The sequence below is a fragment of the Macaca thibetana genome, chromosome 7 (genome assembly GCF_024542745.1).
Source record: "Macaca thibetana thibetana isolate TM-01 chromosome 7, ASM2454274v1, whole genome shotgun sequence".
Classification (NCBI taxonomy): Eukaryota; Metazoa; Chordata; class Mammalia; order Primates; family Cercopithecidae; genus Macaca; species Macaca thibetana.
In genome coordinates this window covers 146,327,628-146,351,598 of record NC_065584.1, presented here as the reverse complement: position 1 = coordinate 146,351,598, position 23,971 = coordinate 146,327,628, and the positions used below count along the sequence as shown (strand labels likewise).

Genomic DNA, 23,971 nt, shown 5'->3' with positions numbered 1-23,971 from the left:
TTGGGCTCTGCCATTTGTGCGACACTGAGCACAAATGTCTGAACCTCAATTTGCCCATTTCTGAAATAAAGACAATAAAGTTCTTACCTCAAAACGATGTCATAAGAATTAAATAGAACAGTCTATATACAGACCTTAGAACAGTGTCTGCCACACAGATGAGCACTTAGCAAGTGATAGCTGTTATTATTTTTTATATTACAGCTTAAAAAGCAATTTTATTGCATTTCAGGGTGTGCGAATTTCAGAAACACAGCATCATAATTATATAGCTTTACTCTTGTTTGTTAGTATGGCATAAGAGGCCCTGACCTCCCACTCCCTTTTTTCTTTTCTAGTCTTACTTCTTGTTGCCCCCCTTATGATTTAACCATATCAAACTCCATTCTGTTTGCAAAACCTATCATGTGTTACCATTCCCTGGTTTTGCTCCTTTCTGGTAATGTCTCCATCGTGTGAGGATGTCCTTTGCTCTGCTTGAATGATACCTCCTCTAATGGAACCTTTCTTGACTTCTGTATAACAATGTCACGCTTTGTTCTGTGCTTTCAGTGCATTTTATATAGAGTCTATTAACATTTGTTCATTTAATGTGACTGGGTGTGGCCTACTTGTTTGTATTTTAAATGTATCTTTGTTTGTATTTTAAATGTATCTGTCTCTTCCACTAAACCCGCAGTTTTCCAAGGGCTAGGGCTGTTACTAATTTGTGGAGTTTCATTGCCTCTACCAGGTCCAGAATACTCATATAAGTCCACAATAAGTACTTGTGGAAGAAATTTGTGAATAAAAGTGAATGAATTTCTTTTAAACATTTCAGGTGAAACTAAAGAGCCCCTTGAAATCTCTATATCACAACAAAATATGCATGATTCAAAAAATACTTTAACAACTGGAGTGGAAGAAATTAGATCTGTAGACATCATTAATATGCTGCTGAATTTTGAAATTAAAGAGGTGTGTAATTTTCATCTGTTTTTGTAAAGTGCGGTAATGGATATTGGATATTATTGGATATAATGGATATTGGATATATCCATTATTGGATAATGGATATCCAAATAAGTAATGGATATTGGAATTACCTCTACTAAACTTGTAGATAATTGATACTGATGAAAAAAATCTATGTGGGCTGTTCACATGTAGCAGTGATGTTTTAAAAATTGAAAGTTTGTGAGTTAGATTTGGGAGTTATAATATTTGGGAAAGATTTGGGAGTTATATATTTGGGAAAGATTTGGGAGTTATAATATTTCATAGAGAAAATGACAGCATGTTCTTTAACATGCTTTTTAATGCTTTTAGGACAGTAGGAATGTCACTTGCTTTGGATGTCATGTAAGAAAGGCAGGAAAGGGCAATAGTGTCAGATAAATTCTTTTCAAATGTTAGAAACTCTTGATAGAATAAAACACAATATGCCTGCATTTTAAAAAAAGTTACATTAGTAATATGTTTGCCATCTGCATGTTCTTGAGGAAAGATGAAATACATTTTCTTCTTTATTCACACATCCAACAAATATTTATTGTATGTGCCCAGTGAAAAGGATAGAGGTAAAAGGCTTACAGTCTGAACTCATGCAGGAAAACTATTAAAATTTTTGTAATTATTTCACGAAATATCTGCTGAGGATACTATTGGAGCTTGGGGTGCTGATGGTAGGGAGTAGGCATTTAAGCAGACTGAGAGGGTCAGAAAAGATTTTCTGGAGGAGGACACATTTGAATCAAGTTTTTAAAGAGAAATAGGAAATTATCTGAGAAAAGGGATCAGGAAAGGGTCTGGGGCAAGGTGGAAAGAGGAACAGGCATAAAAGTGTGAGTATGTGAGAAAGTATAGTGGATACAGGGACTTGCAAGGACTTCCTCTAAAATCTGTTTTATCATTAAATAGTTATATAGAGGTTATGTTTTTTCTCTGAGCTAAAAATAATAAACTTTTAAATAGGCTGTTTGCAATGGCTTATGCCTATAATCTCAGCACTTTGGGAGGCCAAGACTGGAGGATCACTTGAGTTCAGGTATTTGAGACCAGCCTGGGCAACATAATGAGACCCTATCTCTGCAAAAAAAAATTTCTTTTTTAATTAGTCAGTTGTGGTAGCATGTGCCTTTAGTCCTGGCTACTTGGGAGGCAGGAGGATCACTTGAGCCGAGGAGGTCAAGACTGCAGTGAGCTCTGATTGTGCTACTGCACTCCAGCCTGGGTGACAGAGCAAGACCCTGTCTCTAGCAGCCAGTCAATAAACAAACAAACTTTTAAAGGAATAGGCTTTACTTTTAAGAATCTGAAATACATGCTTTGAAGCCAATTTCTTTATGTTAAACTTGGATGTTCTTCTGGTTAATATCAGAGTTACTGAAGGTTTTTAAGCCTTGGTAGTTGAAACATCGATAGATGAATCATTCTATTTGCAGATATACTTAACACACACACACACACACATATAAAACCCATAAGACCTTTTAAATATTATTTATGATATATATTATGGCTGTTCTCTTCCCTTAGAACAGTGATTGGGTTGAAGGGGAACAGTTTGCATTGCTCCGCATGGATATTTGGCATTGTTTGAAACCATTTTCTGTTGCCATTATCTGAGGGGAGAATACTAATGACAATTGATAGGTAGAGGCCAGGGGTGCTGCCTCATATCCTACAGCACATAAGACAGTTCCCACTAGAAAGAATTACCAGCTCAAAATGTTAATAGTGCCGAAGCTGAGAAAGCTTGCCTTAGAAATGATGTAAAAATTGGCTGTTGGTCTCACAGACTTTCAGATGAAAGGCTATCAGACTAGGACTTCTGGGAATTAGGCCAAACTGCAGGCACAAATAGAAGTAAACATCTTAACATTGTGTGAATTTCTTGCTTATATCACTCTGGATACTTATTAAATTCTTGATTTACCTTCATTGTGTATTAATGAAATAGTTGGTGGTAATACTGGTACCCTCTTTTAGGTTGTGGTTACTTTGATGAAAAAATCAGAAAAGAAGGGAAGGCCTTTACATGAGCTAAATGTCCTGCAACTTGGAATGGAAGCTAGAGTTAAAACCTATGACATGACTGCTAAAGCTTATCTAAAAAAAATTAGTATGCAGTGCTTTGATTTCACTGGTAAGTGTGAAATATAGTCTGTGTAAATTATTCATTAGGCACGTGATCCCTACCTTTTTATCAACATTAAACATATTGGTTTGTGTACAATTGTGTTAATTTCCTAGTACATTAACTCAACTTTTCAAAAACAGTCGCTGGGTACAGTTCTAGGGGACCCATTTTGAAGAGTTGGGTTAATTTACTAGGAAATACGATGTATTACCTGATTTTCAAATTATGTGAGTTTTAACATTTCTTTTTAATTATGTTAATATGTATTTGTGAAAAATGAAAATCAAATACAGAAGTATATAGATGAAAAAATTAATATCATCTGTAGTCTCTTGTCCTTCCCTCAGAATAAATACTATCATTAGTGGGTATCCTTGACCTTAAGTTCCTGTAATAAGCTAACTTTTAAAGTTCTGTTAGTGTTTAAAGTTTATAAGAACTCTATGGGATATCTTTAAGTAAAGTAAACTTGTATTGAGAATAATCCCTACTTTATGTATTTTATAGGTTCTTTAATATACCATGATTTGTTTAGATGATAGTAATACAGTAGCACCATATGTTATACCAGTTGTAATTGGTGAGTACTAGTATTTTTGTTTTATGGAATTTGTTTCTTTTTTTTCAAAGCCAGGTTTATTGAGGTAAGATTGATACACAATGTACTTCACTCTTTTTAGTGTACAGTCCTGAGTTTTGACAAATGTACATTTGTGTACATTTGGCTGGTCCTGTCTTAAAACGTGTGAAATGGTTAACTTGATGGATCAACCTTGTCTTTTTTCTCTTTTAGATTCTAAAGGAGAACCTCTTCACATTATTAACTCTTCTAATGTGACTGATGAACCCCTTCTGAAAATGTTACTGACAAAGGTACCTAGTTTTATTACTAGGATTCTTTAATATTTAAATATATAAAGTTATATATATTACCCTTGTATTTAATATTCCAATTTTCTCTCTCAACATTTTTCTATCTAAATTGATTGATGTGGTGAATTTTGCAAGCATCTGAAAATCCTGGATACTTTCATTACCCTGTGATATTGAATAAATGGTAATAAAGTTCCACTGTAATCCAAAGTAAAGTGTGTTATAATCTAGCACTTTTTCCTACTTTTTGGATTAGTTTACCTAATCTAGATGTACTAGCATTTCCTCCACAGTAGGATAAGGAATTAGAGTTTTTGCTTGTATGGAATGTAAGAAATGCTTATGTGGTCAGTTTGGTTTCTTTTTTTTTTTTTTTTTTTTTTGAATGGCCTTCTTTGCCTTTAAGAAATATCTTTTTACTCTTTTAATAGCATACTTAGAAAAGTAAAGAATATGTATATTTTCAGTGTATGAATTTTTAGTATTTGAAACTCAGTGGTATAATTCTCCACTATTTGTAGGCAGACAGTGATGGACCAGAATTTAAAACTATTCATGACAGTACCAAACAGACGCTGAAGGTAAATCTTCTATAATTTACTATAAGGCTGGGTTGTGTTGATTAAATCTATCTTCATAGCCATTTTCAACTGTGAGATTGTAAGTTCTAAAATTAGAATAACAGTGGCAATAATAATACTCCTAATTTATGGATAAAGTGAAGTAGATAATAGAATTGGAATAAAGTTCTTACAAAAAGTTGATTTATTTTCTGAAAAGATTGTTTCCCAGTTTTGACTTAGATTTCTTGACAAGTATGTGAATAATACACTTCAAGGGAATTTTGTTACTGATTTTAGTCGACTGTGCTTTTTTGGCCTAGCGTTGATGGAAGCATTAAACATTTGAATTATGTATTGGCGTTAGGAATAGAATAAGATTAAGGGAAGCATAAAGCATAGCCTGGTACAGACATTGCTCACAGTCTGTTTGAACATGCATAGTCAGCTTGGAACTGCCTGAAATGTGGTTTAAAGCCTAATGATATTTCCTGTATCTTTACTGAAAACTCTTCCAGTTCTTTTGAGTTAAAATTGTGGTTGCACTTGGGAGTGAGCAGAGATTTACTATCTGGCGAGGATTAACATTTTAATAGTGAGTTAATAATGAGTTCTTAAAAAAATAAAAAATTTAAAAAGGTCCTTAATTGAGCTATTCTTGTGCTACTTATATCTGTTGAACCCTGATGTAAAAATGTTACTGCATCTGAAATCTGCCTTTCTAATTGTTCATTATCTTAGGTTTCATTTTCATCCTTAGACTTAGTACTTCATTTAGAAGCTTTACTTTCCTTCATGGATTTTTTATCATCTGCTGCTCCATTCTCTGAACCTTCCTCTTCTGAGAAGGAATCCGAGCTGAAACCACTTGTGGAGGAGTCCAGAAGTATTGCTGTCAAATCTGGTAATAATTTTTGAATCATGATCTAATACTTTGAACTTCAATAATCATATAACAACTTGTTTTTTCCAATTAAGATAAGTATTTAGCATGTTGACATTGCTGCTCTGATAGATTAGGTTAGTTTCAAGAGAAAGAAAATGTTATCTGTATGGGATTATAGAGCAGTTTAGTGAGGAATTTTAAATAGATGTTGTTTAATATTATGTATTTATATTTCATTTCACTGTCTAGCTTTTACATAAAATAGAAATTGCATGTACTTTATGTTGATGTGTCTTTGTAGTCTTCAGATCAATGAAAATGAGAAAGGAAGAAGTTCAGTTATGGATTCAGTCATACAAGGTAACAAAGGCCCATTTCAGTTAGTCAGGTAGACTACCTGGTGCTCAGCAATTTTAAGTGCTCGGTGGGACACTGCAGGGAAGGAGCTCCTGGAATAGACACACTCACATTGGTTTCTAACCAAAACTATATTTAGATCATACAGATATGGGCACTGGGTCCTCAGGTATACGACTTATGTTATGAAATATTATGTATGACATATCCTGAGTGAATAAATAACATTTGCTTATTTTTAAGCCAAATATTTTAATTATTTTTCTTTCATGTTATATAATGTCAGTATTTAACATCCAGTAATTCAACTTTCAGACCATTACAAGTTTGAGTTTTACCTATATTACTGGCATGTTTGTTGTAAAACTGTCAGTACTGTTAGATCAGATACAAGGATCTGATTTTTTTTTTTTTTTTTTTAAGACGGAGTTTCACTTCTGTTGCTCAGGCTGGGTGCAGTGATGTGATCTCGGCTCACTGCAACCTCTGCTTCCCAGGTTCAAGCGATTCTCTTGCCTCAGTCTCCCAAGTAGCTGGGATTACAGTTACCCGCCACCATACCTGGCTGATTTTTTGTATTTTTAGTAGAGATAGGGTTTCACCATGTTGGTCAGACTGGTCATGAACTCCTGACCTCAGGCGCTTCACCTGCCTTGGCCTCCCAAAGTGCTGGAGTTACAGGTGTGAGCCACCACGCCTGGCCGGATCTGATTTTTTTAAACCATGGAACAGAGCAACAATTTCCTTATAAACTAGAGTAAAAGAGCTTTACCCTCTTTGCCTTTAATGTACTTGTCACATTAATAGCCTCAGAAATATCCTTGGAAATTCCTCTACTTTATATTATGTATACATACAAAACATACACAACACAGTTGAATAAATGAAAAAGAAATGTTTGAACTCACAATAAACTAGAAACACTATTAACCCAAATAAAGTCTTCCAGTTTTGCTATATTGTTGGTCTTTGTGGTTTGATTATTCTACATCAAATATTAAAGAAAACATCATTATGCTACATTAAATATTAAAAAAAAACCCTCTCATACTGGTGATTAAGGACAGATAATCTCCAAGCTTTTGCAATTTCAATCAGAAGGCTCTATTTCCTTCAAGAGAGACAGATTTTTAGGAAAATGTATCCTAAATTTATCAGTCAGGATCTGGACTAAAGTGGATTTAGGGAGCTAGTTTGATTGTGATTCTTATTCACACATACACCTGCATGCACATACATTATAAAATTTTTTTTGTATTTTTTAAGTTTGGCCCTTTATGTTCATTTCTCATAGAATTTATTTTAGGATTCTTGATGGAGCAACAGGGTATAATCTGGAGAAATTTATTCTGTAGTTAATAACACATAAGTGCCATAGTAAATAATATGTATTTTATTAACTGTGCATCACTATTGCAGTTTATCATGAATTATTCTTCCTTAATCTAATATATGATATGGAAAGGAGTTCAGAATCAAAACTTTAGACCAAGAGAATTCTAGAAGTCTAATATAGAATGTTTTCTTTATTCCCAGAAAAAAAAGTTAAAGTTTCCATCTAGTAAATTGTACTTTCAAAGTGCTATTAATATTTAGTTGCCTTTATTCTTAATTTGAAGGGGAATGTGCTGATTTTTGTATGATGGAATTTGATAATTGATCCAAAATTTATGTTAATTACATGTTATCCTAATGGAGGGCGTTTTGGTTCCTCATAGTGCATTGGGTACTTTTATTTTGGTGGATTTGAAGTTATTGTATGTGTTGTATTATCTTTGCCTTTTGCTAATCAGAAGGTTTCTATTATTTTTTAGTATCCAGCAACATTTCCCAAAAGGATGTGTTTGATTTAAAGGTCACAGCTGAATTAAATGCATTTAATGTCCTTGTCTGTGATCAGAAGTGTAACATTGCAGAGATTAAAATACATGGTAAGTAGTTATTTCTTGTTGTAGATATTTCTGTTTCTTTACATAACTAGGAAAAATGAGCTTGTACCTACCTGGTAGATTTCTCATGAGTATTCTTTTGGTTTACTTATATTGAAGACTTTGCAAACTTTTCAGAGATGTGCTTTAAAATGTTACAAGTAAATTTATTATGATTCATTGCTGACTTGAGATATTCCTTATGCATTTTGCGTTATCTACATTTTTATGCAATTGTAGAAATCATTATGCCTTTAGAAACTGAGAATGACAAAGAAATTTTTTTTTGGAGGAAAATCTTAGAAGACTGTTTTCTAATATAGTTTATTATAGAAATAAGAGTATTCATCAAATACTGTTCATTTATTTTTAGTTATTGGAGTAACAGTTGTGTTTTTTTTTTTTTTTTTTTTTGAGGTGGAGTCTTGCACTGTTGCCCAGGCTGCAGTGCAGTGGCATGATCTTGGCCCACTGCAAGCTCCGCCTCCTGAGTTCACGCCATTCTCCTGCCTCAGCCTCCTAAGTAGCTGGGACTACAGGCACCTGCCACCACATCCAGCTAATGTTTTATATTTTTAGTAGAGACGGGGTTTCACCGTGTTAGCCAGGATGCTCTCGATCTCCTGACCTCATGATCTGCCTGCCTCAGCCTCCCCAAGTGCTAGGATTACAAATGTGAGCCACCGCTCCCAGCCCAGTTTTTAATAATACAGTAAATGTTTGTAAGATCACTGTTTTAACAAATATTATCTTACTAAATGACCACTGCTGATCTTGCCAATGCAGAGGATATTTAAGTTTGGAGAAATTTGATTAATTTTCTAAATTAATCTAAATTTCTTTGAAACTTGGTGGGTTGTTTTTTGTTTTTTTTTTTTTTGGTTTTAGAATTTCCTCAACTTTTTTGGAGGAGATGCCTGTATCCCTTAAAGTTATTATTTAAAGGTATTATTACCTTTCTTAGGTATCTCATACATGAAAGTTGATGCCATTAATATGTTTAATAATGAGTAATTTTTATTCACTTTGTATCTTGTCAGTATATTACTGACCTTAAATACCGCTGACTTAGTCATGTGGATTGGGTGAAAAGTTTATAAATGTTATGTTTCCTATAGGAATGGATGCCTCTATTTCTGTGAAGCCTAAGCAGACCGATGTGTTTGCCAGACTTAAAGATATTATAGTTACGAATGTAGATTTGCAGTCCATTCACAAAAAGGTGATTAAAAAATAGATTCTTATATTGGAATTTCTTTTGTTCTTTGGATTTGAGATGCAATTATTTATTTGCACAGTATACATTTATTGTCTGTCATGTACCAGGCACTTTATTAGGAATTGGAGATGAAAATGGTAATAGTCTGCTTTCACATTGTATATAGACTAGGCCTCTTGCTACCCAGTGATTTGTAAAACTTATTTCTGAACAGTTAAGTGATTGATATTTTTACTGATAAAATTTTTTTAAAGAAATACAAGAAGTTATTGTCATGTAAAATGTTTGCAGCTAATAATTTTTAAGATTGAATTCATATGTTACTACTTCATATATCAAAGATTCTCTAATAAGAGAACTTATTTATAATACATTGATAAGGGCTATACAGCTCCTTTAATATAATAACAAGTTAATCTAATATTTTTAGGCCGTCTCTATTTTGGGAGATGAAGTCTTTAGGTTCCAACTGACTCTTTATCCAGATGCCACAGAAGGAAAGGCCTATGCTGATATGTCCAAAGTAGATGGCAAACTTAGTTTCAAAGTGGGTTGTATTCAGATTGTTTATGTTCATAAATTCTTCATGTCTCTTTTGGTAAGTTTTTTAAAACATATTTATTTCTCACTGAGGCCTAAATATCTTTGCTTATACAACTGAACCTAGATAGTAAAAATCTTCACTGATAGGGCTGTGCGATGAGCACCTGAGTGCTGAACAGAATGTTATAGTTAAGGAAATCCTTTTCATGATGTTAACCAAATGAATTTTTAAAATTATTGTTTTGAAGATATAGACTATAATTCTATAACATTTCTATAGGTATACATTTTAAATGTACATTTTATGTTTTAATTTAGGGCTTTCCACTGTAACTTGTTTAATGAAATATATTTAAGATTACTTAGTTAAAACAATTTTTTGAGGAAATTCTTCAGGCATATGGAGGACTCATATTGGAACTTACAGCTTTTGGTTATGATTGTGATCAACAGCGTCATGAAATGCTTTTCTTTTTATTATTTATTTCCATGTACCTGTCATGGTGTATTAGTCCATTTTCACACTGCTATAAAGAACTGCCTGAGACTGGGTAATTTATAAAGAAAAGAGGTTTAGTACACTCATCGTTCCGCATAGCTGCGTAGGCCTCAGGAAACTTAACAGTCATGGTGGAAGGGGAAGCAGGCACGTGTTACATGGCAGTAGACAAGAACAAGCTTAGGGTGAAGAGCCTCTTATAAAACCATCAGATCTCATGAGAACTCACTATCACGAGAACAGCATTGGGGGAAACCAGCCCCGTGATCCAGTCACCTCCTACCAGTTCCCTCCCTTGACACCTGGGGATTACAATTCGAGATGAGATTTGGGTGGGGACACAGAGCCAAACCATATCACATGGGCTGAAGGATTTAAATCTGCCTATTCTTCTTAGTGGGGCTGCCAATCAGAACTTTTTAAAATCATAATTTTTTTTTTAAAAAGGTAATTTCAACTTTTTTGGACTTCAGTTGTTAATTTCAGTTGATAATTTCAACTATTTAATTTCAGTTGATAATCCAACTATTTTAGATTCAGGGCATACATGGACAGGCTTGTTACATGAGTATATTGCATGATGCTGAGGTTTGGAGGTATGATTGATCTCATCACCCAAGTACTGAGAATAGTTTTTCAAACTTTTTCTCCTTTCCTCCCTCTCTGTAGTAGTGCCCAGTGTCTGTTGTTCCCATTGTTATGTCCATAAAATACCCAGTGGTTAGCTCCCACTTATAAGCAAAAGTATGTAGTATTTGGTTTTCTGTTCCTGCATTAATTTGCTTAGGATAATGGCCTCCAGCTGCATTCATGTTGCTGCAAAGGACATGATTCCATTCTTTTTTATGGCTGTGTAGCATTCCATGGTGTATATATGCCATGTTTCCTTTATCTAGTCCATTGTTGATGGGCACCTAGGTAGATTCCACGTCTTTGCTGTTGTGAATTGTGCTCTGATGAACACGTGAGTGCATGTGTCTTTTTGGTAGAATCATTTATTTTCTTTTGGATATATACCCAGTAATGGGATTGCTGGGTCAAATGGTAGTTTTGTTTTGAATTCCTTGAGAAATCTCTAAATTGCTTTCTACAGTGACTGAAATAATTTAGATTTCCACAAGTGGTTATGTAAATGTTCTCTTTTCTCTGCAGTCTCCCTAGCATCTGTTATTTATTGAGTTTTTAATAACAACCATTCTGACCGGTGTGAAATGGTATCTCATTATGGTTTTGATTTGCATTTATAAGTATTAGTGATGTGGAACATTTTTTCATGTATTTGTTGGCTCCTTGTATGTCTTCTTTTGAGAAGTGTCTGTTCATGTCTTTTGCCCAGTTTTAAATGGAATTTGTTTTTCGCTTGTTCACTTGTTCACACTATTTTTTATAGATTCTGGATGTTAGACTTTTGTCAGATGCATAATTTGCGAATATTTTTTCTACTTTGTAGGTTGTCTGTTTACTCCATTGAAAGTTTCTTTTGTAGTGCAGAAGCTCTTTAACTAGGTCCCACTTGTCAATTTTTATTTTTGTTGCAATTGCTTTTAAGGACTTAGTCATAAATTCTTTCCCAAAGCTGATGTCTAGAATGGTGTTTCCTAGGTTTTCTTGTAAGATTCTTATATTTTGAGGTCTTACACTTATGTATTTAATCCATCTTGAGTTAATTTTTGAAGTGGTGAAAGGTAGGGGTCCTTTCACCATAGAATAAAAAGTTGTTTCCTTCTTTTGCATATGGCTAGCCAGCTATCTCAGCACCATTTACTGAATAGGGAATCCTTTCCCCATTGCCTATTTTTGTTGACTTTGTCAAAGAACAGGTGGCTATCAGTGTACAGCTGTATTTCTGGGTCCTCGATTCTGTTCCCTTGGTCTGTTTGTCTGTTTTTGTACCAGTACCACGCTGTTTGGGTTACTGTAGCTTTATAGTATAGTATAAAGTCAGGTAATGTGATGCCTCAGCTTTGTTCTTTTTGCTTGGGATAGCTTTGGTTTTTTGGGTTCTTTTTTGGTTCCATATGAATTTCAGAATAGTTTTTTCTAGTTCTGTGAAAAATGACACTGGTCGTTTGATAGGAATAACATTGACTCTGTAGATTGCTTTGAGAAGTATAGCCATTTTAACAATATTGATTCTTCCAATTCATGAGCATGGAATGTTTTTCCATTTGTCTGTGTCATCTGTGATTTCTTTCAGCAGTGTTTTCTAGTTCTCTTTGTAGAGATCCTTCACCTCCTTGGTTAGACGTATTTCTAGGTACTTTGTTTTTTTGATGGCTATTGTAAATAGGATTGTGTTCTTCATTTGGCTCTCAGCTTGGATGTTACTGGTATATAGAAATGCTACTGATTTTTGTACATTGATTTTGTATCCTGAAACTTTACCAAAGTTGTATGTCAGTTCCAGGAGCCTTTTAGTGGAGTCCATAGGGTTTCCCATGTGCAGAATCTCATGATTCCTTAAAAGCATGAATTTCTAGTTAAACCATCGTGTTTACTTTTCTAGAGAGTAATTAATTTGGAGGTGGGTGCCAGGGAGATTAGGTTTCTTTTGTAATATTAATGGATGTACACCAAGAACATCGCTTCTAAGAATGATCTTATCCTTATTGGGAAAAATTTTTCTGTTTTTAGTTGAAATTGAGATGAAATACATCTTATTATAAATAAATTTTGACTCTTACTAATGATTACAGGATTGTAGGCAATTAACTGTCTTTCCTCATGCATGAGTACATTAAAAAAAAAAAAAAAGAAGAAAACCTCCAGAAATAAGCCAGCAGAAGCTTAGTTTCTAAGACTAAACTTTATTGCTGTGACCTAGCAGTACAGAATTGAACCCACTTTTGGAGAAGTACAGTACTGTCCTCCCTTTCATTTAAATTTGAATTTAAAGTAAAAAACATTCTTAATAAACAGGAGATTTTTAAAAGAATTGTTGCAAAAATTTGTCATGAGAATGAAATAATTCTCAAATAAATCAAATGAGAGAAAGAGCTCTTTCTTCCTAGAGTAACTGTTGTTACTCTTTTTGAAGTTTTTTCATTTAAAAATAAATACCTTTTTCCCTAAATATCTGTCTCTTCCAACAGAACTTCCTCAACAATTTCCAAACTGCTAAAGAAGCTTTGAGCACAGCCACAGTCCAGGCTGCAGAAAGAGCTGCTTCTAGCATGAAAGACTTGGCTCAAAAGAGTTTCCGCCTTTTGATGGATATCAATTTGAAAGCACCAGTTATTATTATTCCTCAGTCTTCGGTATCACCTAATGCTGTTATAGCAGATCTGGGTTTAATCAGAATTGAAAACAAGTTTAGCTTGGTTCCTATGGAACATTATTCTCTTCCTCCAGTCATTGATAAAATGAACATCGAACTCACTCAGTTGAAGCTGTCAAGGTATAAATATGTAATCTAATTGTGTATTGCTTACTAGAAATAGGATTTTCATACAATTTTTGCCTGAGGTAAAATATTGTAGTAATTTGTGGTTTTCATTCCTTATTTCTTCTTACTATGAAACCTTGACCATTGGCTTCTTGGGTCAGTGGTTAATAGTCATGTATGCACCTCATAGAGTCTGTGTTTTCCCTTACTACATTTATAATATGATTTTTTTATTTTATAAAAATTAGCCATTATAAAATTATAGTTTATTCAGTACTTAATTTAATTTTTTTATTTTTCTCACTTTGCACATAGCTATTTCCTTTTTTTTTGATGGGAAAAAACTTTGTAAAATATAAAATTTAAGATTTATTTCTCATTTTCAAACCTTGTCACATTTGGGAATTTTCAGTGAGTTATCTAAAGGATTAGTGAATCCAGATGGGGCAGTGTTGGCTCTGTTGAGTGACAAGGGCATTTATTTGATTATGCAAATGATTGTTGGCAGGGGAGCTAGAATGACTATTACCATATGTTCGTTTAACTTTTAGATTAGTTGAGTTTTCCCCTTGAGTCTAGAGAAGTACCAATAACATATTAAGGGCTAAGTATAAGATCACTTTCTTTATCTTCCAGTTTTAGGAGGATGTAACATTTGTTTGCATGATAGTAAACTATTTGCTGTATCAACAGCGCTTGTGAAAAATAATAAATAATGCAGTAGTAATAGTGTATGAAAATTATGTCTTTGAAATCAGTGTTATATGGGTTTGGTTTTGGATAGCTCTGCATATAAACTTTATTCTGATTTAGATTGATTTTAAAAATGTGAAAAGAAGTGTATTCTAAAAGACTTCTGATAGCAGCCTTTAGCCTTTATGAAATGTAGTGTGGAAACTGTTACACAATAGGATAGTCCTCATTTTAAAATGTAAATGTGAAGTAAAAAGTAAACTCTTGTTTTTCTTTCAGAACTATTTTGCAGGCTAGCTTGCCACAAAATGACATTGAAATTTTAAAACCAGTCAACATGCTTTTGTCCATACAACGAAACTTAGCAGCAGCATGGTATGTGCAAATTCCAGGGATGGAGATAAAAGGAAAACTAAAACCTATGCAGGTAAGTAGCTAGTATATAATATATGAAAATTTCTTGATAGATCATAGTGCAGTTCTAGTGGATATCAGAATGTAGAAGATGCTACATTATTGATAAAGCTAAACCAGTTTTCTCTTAGTGAGCATTTGTCTGTTGTATGTTTACTTTTGCCTAAGTAATAAATCGAATAAACTAGATTTTGTTTCCTATTCAAAAACAACAAAAATAAATAAACAAAAAATATGCAAATGAAATCATCCTTGTTTCCCTCACTTTTCTTTGTTTTCATTTTAGTTAGCTATTTGGTAAAACCAGCAAGGAGTCTGAGATAAAATCTGCTGGAGTGTGCCAAAAATATTATTCTTAATTTTGGAAAATTCTGTTAAAGTTTTAATGCAGTTAAATTGTAAGACAATGCAAAGTGATGTTCAGACACTACATTCAAAGCAACTTAGTGTTTTTAATGTGTAGAGGGCCTGTTTTAATTAGAAAGATGATATCATTTTGAATAGGCAAATGTGTATATTTGATAAGCATATAAATACACTATTATTTTTAATAGTGTAGTTTGTAGAGGCCCTGTTTTGATTAGAAAGGTGATACCATTTTGAATAGGCAAATATGTATATTTGATAAGTATATAAATACAACTTTTTTTTTTTGAGACGGAGTCTCGCTCTGTGGCCTAGGCTGGTATGCAGTGGCGTGATCTAGGCTCACTGAACCTCCCCACCCAGGTTCAAGCGATTCTCCTGCCTCAGCCTCCTGAGTAGCAGGGATTACAGGCACCGCCCACCCACTCGGCTAATTTTTGTATTTTTAGTAGAGATGGGGTTTCACCAGGTTGGCCAGGCTGGTCTCGAACTCCTGACCTTAGGTGATCCACCCTCCTCGGCCCCCCAAAGTGCTGGGATTACAGGCGTGAGCCATCGTGCTCGGCCACAGCATTATTTTTAATAGTGTAGTTAGCAAGTTGCATATCAGCTCAGAGGAGGAGGTGAGACTGGTTGAAGGTAGCTGTGGAAGTATAGGAATCCTGTGATTCTTGTGTGCCTATGTGTGAAACTGTTGAAACCAAACAGCCAAGGGTGGGATAGGGATGAGAGAGACTAAATGAAACCAAACAAAAATTTAGCAGTTTAATGGGTTTTCATACCTGTGATTATTTCAGAGTTGGTTCTAACATAAGATAGGAAGGATCAAAGGAGCAGAGTTCTACTAGGGAAGAAGTTAAAATTGAAGCTTGTTGTAGAAATGAAGGGTTTCTGTTCATATACTAGTGGATATATTGCATGAAGAACAATTATTGAATTCTGTCTGTTTGGGCATTCATAGGGTAGGCTTTATTCCAGAGTATGGGTACCTTCTTTTAATTTCTGTCTTTCTGCTAAGAGATTAGATCTTGGGACTAATATTTGGCTGTCTCTTTCAAAGATTAGATCCCAGGACTAATATTTGACAATCCCTTTCAAAGATTGTGTGGTTATAGGTTTGCTGAAAGCATAAGTAAAATCTGAATGTCTGTTGGTAAAATTGTGGTATCTTCATATAATGGATGTTGTAAAGCAGATAAAGTGAATGAAATAGAACTATATGAAACAAAATTGATATATCTTGAGCATAAAAATAAAAAAGTGAGTTGCAAAATGATAGTACAGTTCTATCAGTTTTATATAATTTCAGATTTTCAACAGGCAATATAATACTATTAATACATTTTTTTTTTTTTTTTTTTTTTTGAGATGGAGTCTCGCTCTGTCGCCCAGGCTGGAGTGCAGTGGCGCAATCTTGGCTCACTGCAAGCTCCACCTCCTGGGTTCACGCCATTCTCTTGCCTCAGCCTCCCGAGTAGCTGGGACTACAGGCGCCCATCACCACACCTGGCTAATTTTTTGTATTTGTGTAGTAGAAACGGGGTTTCACCGTGTTAGCCAGGATGGTCTGGACCTCCTGACCTTGTGATCTGCCTATTATATATTGTTTATAAGAGATGCAGTAGTGATAACTTTAAGAAAAGTATTCATGGAAATAATCTCTAAATTAGGCTAGTGTCTTTCTCTAAGGACGAAAGGAGAAGGGAATAGGGTCTCAGAGAAGTACATATGGGGCTTCCGCTATATCTGTAATGGGGAAACAAGATCTGAAGGAAATATTGCAACTTGTTAAGATTTGACAAAACCAGGTGGTAGATTCACAGGGGAAGATTATAGTATTCTCTGTCCTTTTCCTTTATGCTTTTTAAAGTGTTTTAGAAGAAACAAGAAAAAGTAACATCAGATACTTTAGCATCAAAGTATGATAATTACTTTAACCAAAAGGATCCTTATTAACTCAGGAATGCAGCAACAGTGGATGAGGCCACCACTGTCTAATTTGTCACCGATCCAGGTCTCTCTAAACACCCACTCTTTGGTCATAGTCTATAGTTTTCCTGGGCCTGGGATGCAGCCAAGAAAGGTTATCAGGCAGGTGATACCAGCAGGTTGTTTCCCTGGTCTGGGATGCAGCTCAGGAAAAGGGTATCAGGCAGGTGATACCAACAAGTTGTTTTGGGTGGATCAGTTTGATGGTTTTTAAAGAACTGTGGGGCTGCCTTTCAAAATTGTCCTTCATACTTGTTTTTTTTTCCCTCAGCAAAGTGAAAGAGGGGTGAACTTAGTTGCCCTTCAGAAAGCTGTGGTAATCTTGGTTGGTATGAGAAGTGGGATGGGACACACAAGGAAATTCTAAGGCATTAAAATTACACCTGTTATATGAGGCCTGGGGCTTAGGACAAGCCATAAATCCCTGGTCATTATCTTGTACTTAAATAGCTCTGTATTTTCATTTAAACTGGGAACTAGGCAATTTCTCTGGTAGTAGGGACCTCATTTGGGGGAAATAGGGTACTGTGGTATTCAGAGGAGATTTGCTGTTGTGTGAATTTGTAAGTACTTGAAACAGGCCTTTTGAGCCACTGTGTCTTACACAAGGTAGTAGAAGGATAAGAAGATTCAAAGAAAGTACTGGTTTAATGAATTTTAGCAGCCAGTAGCAGCTTCATTTGTTTTAGTTGCTTTATCTTGTTCTACAGCCACCTGTGATAAAGTTGGTATTATGCCTATTTTAGAGATTAAGAAACTTGAGTTAAGGACATTAAGAAACTTTGCAGACAAGACAGCTTGAAAGTGGTAGAGTTGATACACATCTGCCTGACTCAAAGCCCTGGCTCTTTTTCTTTTTGCCACACATACCCTTTTATGAAGGTAAGAGTTAATATGCTACCTGCCTATTTTTTGTTCTTTAAACATTCTTTGTAGATACATTTGTTTTTGTTCTAAGTGGTATTATTCTTGATAAGTTAAACAAATGTTTTATATATGTTCAGATGCATATGTACTGAGATTAAGAGCTAAGTAGCAGGAGAGCATCTTTTTACTTTTTGGTAGAGACTAGAAACTGAACAACACTATTCTTGTATTGAGTTTTGAGGGGAGTAAATAATATAGAAGAAGAAACTGGTGCTGGGTGAGGTGAGAGAGAGACAGAATGGAGATGGGAAGATAGGTAAAGGGGACAGATAGGCACAGGTTCAGGAACAGGAAGACATAGTAACAGATAAGCCATAGAGAGTGTTGGAGTACCAGAGGCAGGGGCCTGGATATGGGTGAAGGCAGAAGTGTGTGTACACACAGTAAACAAGGTGAAATACTTCTCTTCTGGTAATTATAGTCCTAACTCTAACTCTCTTTTTTAAGTAGGTGAACAATTAATTTGAAAAACCACAAATTGAGATATAGATATGATAGTCTGCATTTTTTATTAGTTATAGTTAACAAATTATTGGTGGTTTCTAGGTTGCTCTAAGTGAAGATGACTTGACAGTTTTAATGAAAATTTTGCTGGAAAATCTTGGAGAAGCTTCCTCACAACCAAGCCCTACACAGTCTGTGCAGGAAGCTGTAAGAGTGAGAAAAGTTGATGTTTCAAGTGGACCTGACCATCTCAAAGGTATAAATTGATGATATTTACTTTATGGAGAAAAAATTAGTGTTAATGTCATATTTATATTTAGTATTTTTCTGGTTGTCCAGCACAATGTGGTATGAACTAATTCAGTATTGTACTACTTACTGTGGAAATTTGGCTGGGGCTGGGATGTTTGTATGTTGTCTGCTACAGGGGAAAGGGTCACTTGTTGGCATGTGCTTGTTTACCCTTTACTAGTGAATGCTAAATTTGCTGAATTCACTATGCACTGAGGTGGTGTATCTTGAGAGAAGAATCAAACTAGATAGGCAGTGTGGTAAGGTCCCAAAATAATTAAGAGAGAAAAGGACCTTGGTATCACGTATCATACTCAGGTAATTGAACCATGAGAAAGGAAGGTATTCTTGTAACAGCTTTATTTATCTGGACTTACTGGAGCATTATGTATCAAATACATAAGATAATTTTTCAGATCATTACTTTGAACCTATTAAAAGCAGTGAAACTTTTGAATTCAGCCATTTTAAAATAATTTTTCTAAAATATAAGGTTTCTTTTTGATTTCTTAAACAGATTATATTAAATATAATTTCACTCTTTTTTCATAATTTAAAGCCATTGATGTGAATATTATGTTTTATTAGACTGTAAATAGGTTAATATTTTCATGGCTGGAAAGAGATGAAGTACCCCTTGCCCATATAATGAATGGTCCTGGTTGCTGTGCTTTTCTAATGCTCTCATACCGTCAGCTATTACTTCAAATGACAGTAATTGATAAAACTACCAGCTGATACACCGTATCAACACTGCTTCTCCTATAGTTAGGCTAGGTGTGTTTTGAAATCAGACAAGCAAATGACTAGAACAATATGCAAGGTTTCTGGTTTAAGTGGATAGTTTTAAGTATTGCATAAGCTTGATGAGGTCAACATCTCCCCAGGTGAAGTTTGTGCCACCATACAGACAAATGCTAGATAAACAGGCTGTTGTTATAGTTAAACAGGAACTATGTAGAGATGAATAAACTATTAACAGGCAAGCCTTACGTGATTAGTGATCTCATTATGTTCAGCCATGATCACAATCATGTATCTGGTTCTTGCTATATGGACACCGTGTCACTTGGGAAAATTTGTGAATTCAAATGGAAGCTGCAAAGATGATGAAAATTAGAATATAAATTATTTCCAAGAAAAATAGAATTTTCTAACTTGGAGAAGGCTTATATGGTTAAAGTTATGCAGTATTTGTTTTTCCAGTAACTTTTAAAAACAGACTGTTCTATAGAATGACAAAAAATTAGAGTCAATATTGAAAAAGATTATAGCATCTGTCCATAAGAGTGATTGAAAGCAAGATCTATTCAGATCTGTATGCTCTATCTAAAGATGAGGGAAAAGACTAACTTCCTGAAGTCTCATTTGTCTCAAAATTCCAAAGCACCCATTCCTTTCCCCTGCATCATATGTGAACTCTGTTTGATTTTGCTATTGAGTTTTATTCTGTTCTTCTTATAAAGATAACGGATTGGGTAATATAGGTAATTAGAGATAGTGAGAAGTGCATTAGGCTAGCAGAGAATCTGTTACTAGTTGTCTAATATAAGGCAAAGTATTGGACTGTTCTGTGTCTCCAATTTCATAATGTCTTGAAAATGGCTTGTAGCCAGTAAATGCCTTGAAAATTAATTCCCCCTCTTTAAAAAAATTTTTAACATAGTCTGCCTGTGCCTCTTTGTACATTTATACTAAATATATATGGAATAGTCATTGCCATTTTTAAAATTTAACAGTTGGAATGTAATTGCCATTTTTATTAATTGTCTCAATATGATTTACAGAATCCCAGAAAGCATCATATAAATTTAGACTAAGAAATTATCTCATATTTAAAAATATTTATAAAATTCTGTACCTACTTAAAAGATTTTAAATTTTCACCATTAGAACAAGAAGATTGGACAGACTCAAAGCTTTCTATGAACCAGACTGTCAGTCTCCAATTTGACTTTCACTTTGAATCTCTTTCCATTATCCTTTATAACAATGACATTAACCAGGTATGTAATACTTTTCTGTAATTAGAAATAAATCCTTAACTCTTGATAGTCAGTTTTAGAGTGTTGGCCTTTTTTTGTGGGACTTTTCATTGAAACATTTAATATGTCTATAAAATTCTGTTTGGCCTACAGAATATGCATTGGTCCTGCCCTCTATCTTTACTTTGTTAGTGTTTATAATCTTACAAGGCTAAGGCAAAGTACTCAGGGTTTTATTTCTTTCCAAGTAATATCAACACGAAAACACATTTTGATTTATTAACAATAGAAGAATTTTATATATGAGTGATTATTTGTACAGTTTTATTACATAGCTATATATATATATATGTATATATAATGACTTACGAATAATTTAGTAGTGACTTTGGAGCCTTACCTGATTATTTTTAAATTAACAATGATCCTTGATATGTAAGCATTCATTGTGTTTCTATTAAATAAATGTTATATGTTGTAGATTATGTGTTAAGGATACTAATTAAAGAATTGAAGAACCAAGGTCTTATGCCGTGATGATTTGAACTAAATAATATGTCAGTGGTATTTTAGAAAGCTATTTTTTATTATGCAGATATTTCCTTCCAGTAAATATTTTTAATTATATTATGTCATACATTAATACCTATAATACATACGACATATTTTAATATCCATATTCTGTATTGATTATAGATTCAACAGTGAGCATATACTCTAATTGGGCAGTGAACAATATACTCAAATGGACATTAACAACAGATACAGATTATGGGTATTGTATCTGTTAATGTCCTTTTATATGAAATATGTTCATTCATATTTCATTTCATTTACTACAAATTATGCAATATTCATACATTGTTACTATTGAATTTTGGGCTTGTATCTGTCATTTATGTGATGAACTACCTTATTTTCTAATGTTTAATGCTCATTACAACATCAGAAAATGACCTTACTGAAAATGAACAGTTAAATTCATTCTTCATTTTACTTGGTACCATCATTCTGCTGGTTCTGCAGTCTTAGAATCTTGATGTCTACTTTTATTTCATTGCTTGTATACCTTCCTTATTCATTGAGATGCTGAGTACTGTCAGTTTTTTCTTTGAATAAACATTTACTTTTTTCTATTAATTCTCACTGCTGCTTTATTTAAAACTCTTCTTACACTTGTAGTACTGCAATGTTTGATTTTACTATTGTTTGATTTTTTACTTTCATCCATCCTAGATATTCGCACAAGTTCAGTTTCCTAAATGAATCTCATGTAGACATTTCCATCTTCCCTTTCCACTAATAAACATTGTGTTATATAATCTGAATTTCATCTTATGGAAAGAAATTCAGTGGCTCCAAATTGTCTACAAAAGGAAACCATATCAATAATCCTATCAGGAAACAGTAGTGTGTTGTGATCAGTAGATGTGTCTCAGGTCATTTCTATTAATGGTTACAGAATAAAAGTTTGTGAATTATTTCCATTTTCATAAGTTAAAGGCATTCAAAGTTTACCAGTAATAATGTCATTCTGACCCAATCGTATGAACATACTATCTTGAGTGAGAGAAAGGGTGAAGTTCTAACCAGTGTGCCGATGATTGCACATACCCAGCACCCCTATTATCAATGCCAGGGTCTCTAGTAAGCAATGGTGATGGATGTTCATCACTTCCCTGAAGGTTTTTGTTTGTTGATTGGTTGGGTTTTTTTTGTTGTTTTTTTTTGTTGTTGTTGTTTTTTAAATTCTGGGCATGCTGAGAGAATTTGGAATTATATGTTACGGTAGAATAAAGATCGAGGTCTGTTTTTCTGTACATGAAAATTTAAATATTTAGTTTAGGATTTGAGACTTTGATTAGGCCTCTGTATTTCTTTCTAGTTTTTTCCCTACCATTCTTTAATCGGAGTATCCAAGCCCAATCACCCTGTATCCTGTGTCCTCAGAGCATCTTGAATTGTTTGTTCATGTTTTTCCTTCATGTAGAGTGTCTTCTGCCACCCTCTTAGCCTATCTGATCCCACTCAGCCTCTGAGGCTCTATTGAGTTCTCACCTTCTTCATGAATTTTCTCCAGCCACAGTGATCTCTTCAACCTCTCTGAGCTTTTACTATTTATACTCTTTACCTAACCACTAAATGGCCTTTGTGAAATGTGAGAAGATATAAATATGAATGAATAAAATACTGTATGTCACAAAATATTTAATCATTTACAACTAATAGCATCTTATTGTGATGTTCCTTTTAGTGTATTTCTATTTTGTTTTCTCAAGGAATTAGGGTGTATGCTCGCTCACATCGTCTACCATGCCTTACTCTTTCTCGTAAACCTCATAAATCTTATCACTGTTTTTTAACAGAAGAGCTCATTAAATATTTATTAGTTAGAGGCCAGGCGCGGTGGCTTACGCCTGTAATCCCAGCACTTTGAGAGGTGGAAGTGGGCTGATCACGAGGTCAGGAGTTGAAGATCGACTTGGCCAAGATGGTGAAACCCCATCCCTACTAAAAATACAAAAAAAAAAAATTAGCTGGGCATGGTGGTGTGCGCCTGTAATCCCAGCTAGTCAGGAGGCTGAGGCAGATAATTGCTTAAACACAGGAGGTGGAGGATGCAGTGAACCGAGACTGCGCCATTGCACTCCAGCCTGGGCGACAGAGTGAAACTCCATTTCCAAAAAAAAAAAAAGAAAAAATTTATTAGTTTGATTAATTGACAGAACTCTTTCCTAATTATTTTTATTTGCATTAAACCATAAATCAGATAAAATTTTCTATACTAAGCGTTGTTGAATACTCACACATATATGTATTTATTTGTATGTACAGTTATACTCACAAACATGCATATTATTCTCTGTTCCATTCAGCTGTTTTAGCACTCATACTTTTAAAATTCATGAGATCAGTTTGCCTTTAAGCTTTGAATTAAGTAATATGTTTAAAAGTAATTATATAATATTTAAAGATAATTGATTCTTTTGCTTGAAAAATGTACCATAGGAGTCCGGAGTTACATTTCATAATGACAGTTTCCAGCTTGGTGAACTCAGACTACATCTTATGGCCTCCTCGGGGAAGATGTTTAAGGATGGCTCAATGAATGTCAGCGTTAAACTTAAGACATGCACCCTTGATGACCTCAGAGAAGGAATTGAGAGAGCAACATCGAGGTTTGTCAGCTCTGAATTTGCTATACATTATTTAAGGTTGACATTGCACCTGGCATGGCTGCCAGGTGTTGCTAAGCTAGGGATCATCAAAGGAAGATCTCTGTCTTTTCCATCATACTTCCTGATTTGAATTGCATTAAGAAGTAGTGCTAATATCAGATTCAACTGCTTTAAAGGTTAAGTTAAAGGGAAGTTTATAATAAAATGGAGTAACATCTTTAGAATGGGAACTAAGAGAAAATGAGTTTTAATAGTTAAATCCACATGGGGTGATATATTTGGTGATATATTTTTCTAAATTCTTCCCAGTAG

The 23,971-nt window shown here is 34.2% G+C and overlaps 1 protein-coding gene across 7 annotated transcripts in view; it reads left to right on the top strand.

Annotated features, from left to right (window-relative positions):
• Nucleotides 1-23,971, top strand: part of VPS13C (vacuolar protein sorting 13 homolog C) — a 190,352-nt gene that overhangs the window by 93,336 nt on the left and 73,045 nt on the right. For all 7 annotated transcript variants that reach the window (XM_050797231.1, XM_050797228.1, XM_050797226.1 and 4 more), the window contains 13 exons: nt 821-957; nt 2,971-3,127; nt 3,915-3,994; nt 4,516-4,575; nt 5,296-5,458; nt 7,612-7,728; nt 8,844-8,947; nt 9,375-9,542; nt 13,079-13,383; nt 14,344-14,491; nt 18,307-18,460; nt 20,389-20,501; nt 23,490-23,659. In XM_050797231.1, coding sequence (XP_050653188.1) covers nt 821-957; nt 2,971-3,127; nt 3,915-3,994; nt 4,516-4,575; nt 5,296-5,458; nt 7,612-7,728; nt 8,844-8,947; nt 9,375-9,542; nt 13,079-13,383; nt 14,344-14,491; nt 18,307-18,460; nt 20,389-20,501; nt 23,490-23,659 — 1,876 coding nt within the window. The remainder of the gene's footprint in view (nt 1-820; nt 958-2,970; nt 3,128-3,914; nt 3,995-4,515; nt 4,576-5,295; nt 5,459-7,611; nt 7,729-8,843; nt 8,948-9,374; nt 9,543-13,078; nt 13,384-14,343; nt 14,492-18,306; nt 18,461-20,388; nt 20,502-23,489; nt 23,660-23,971) is intronic.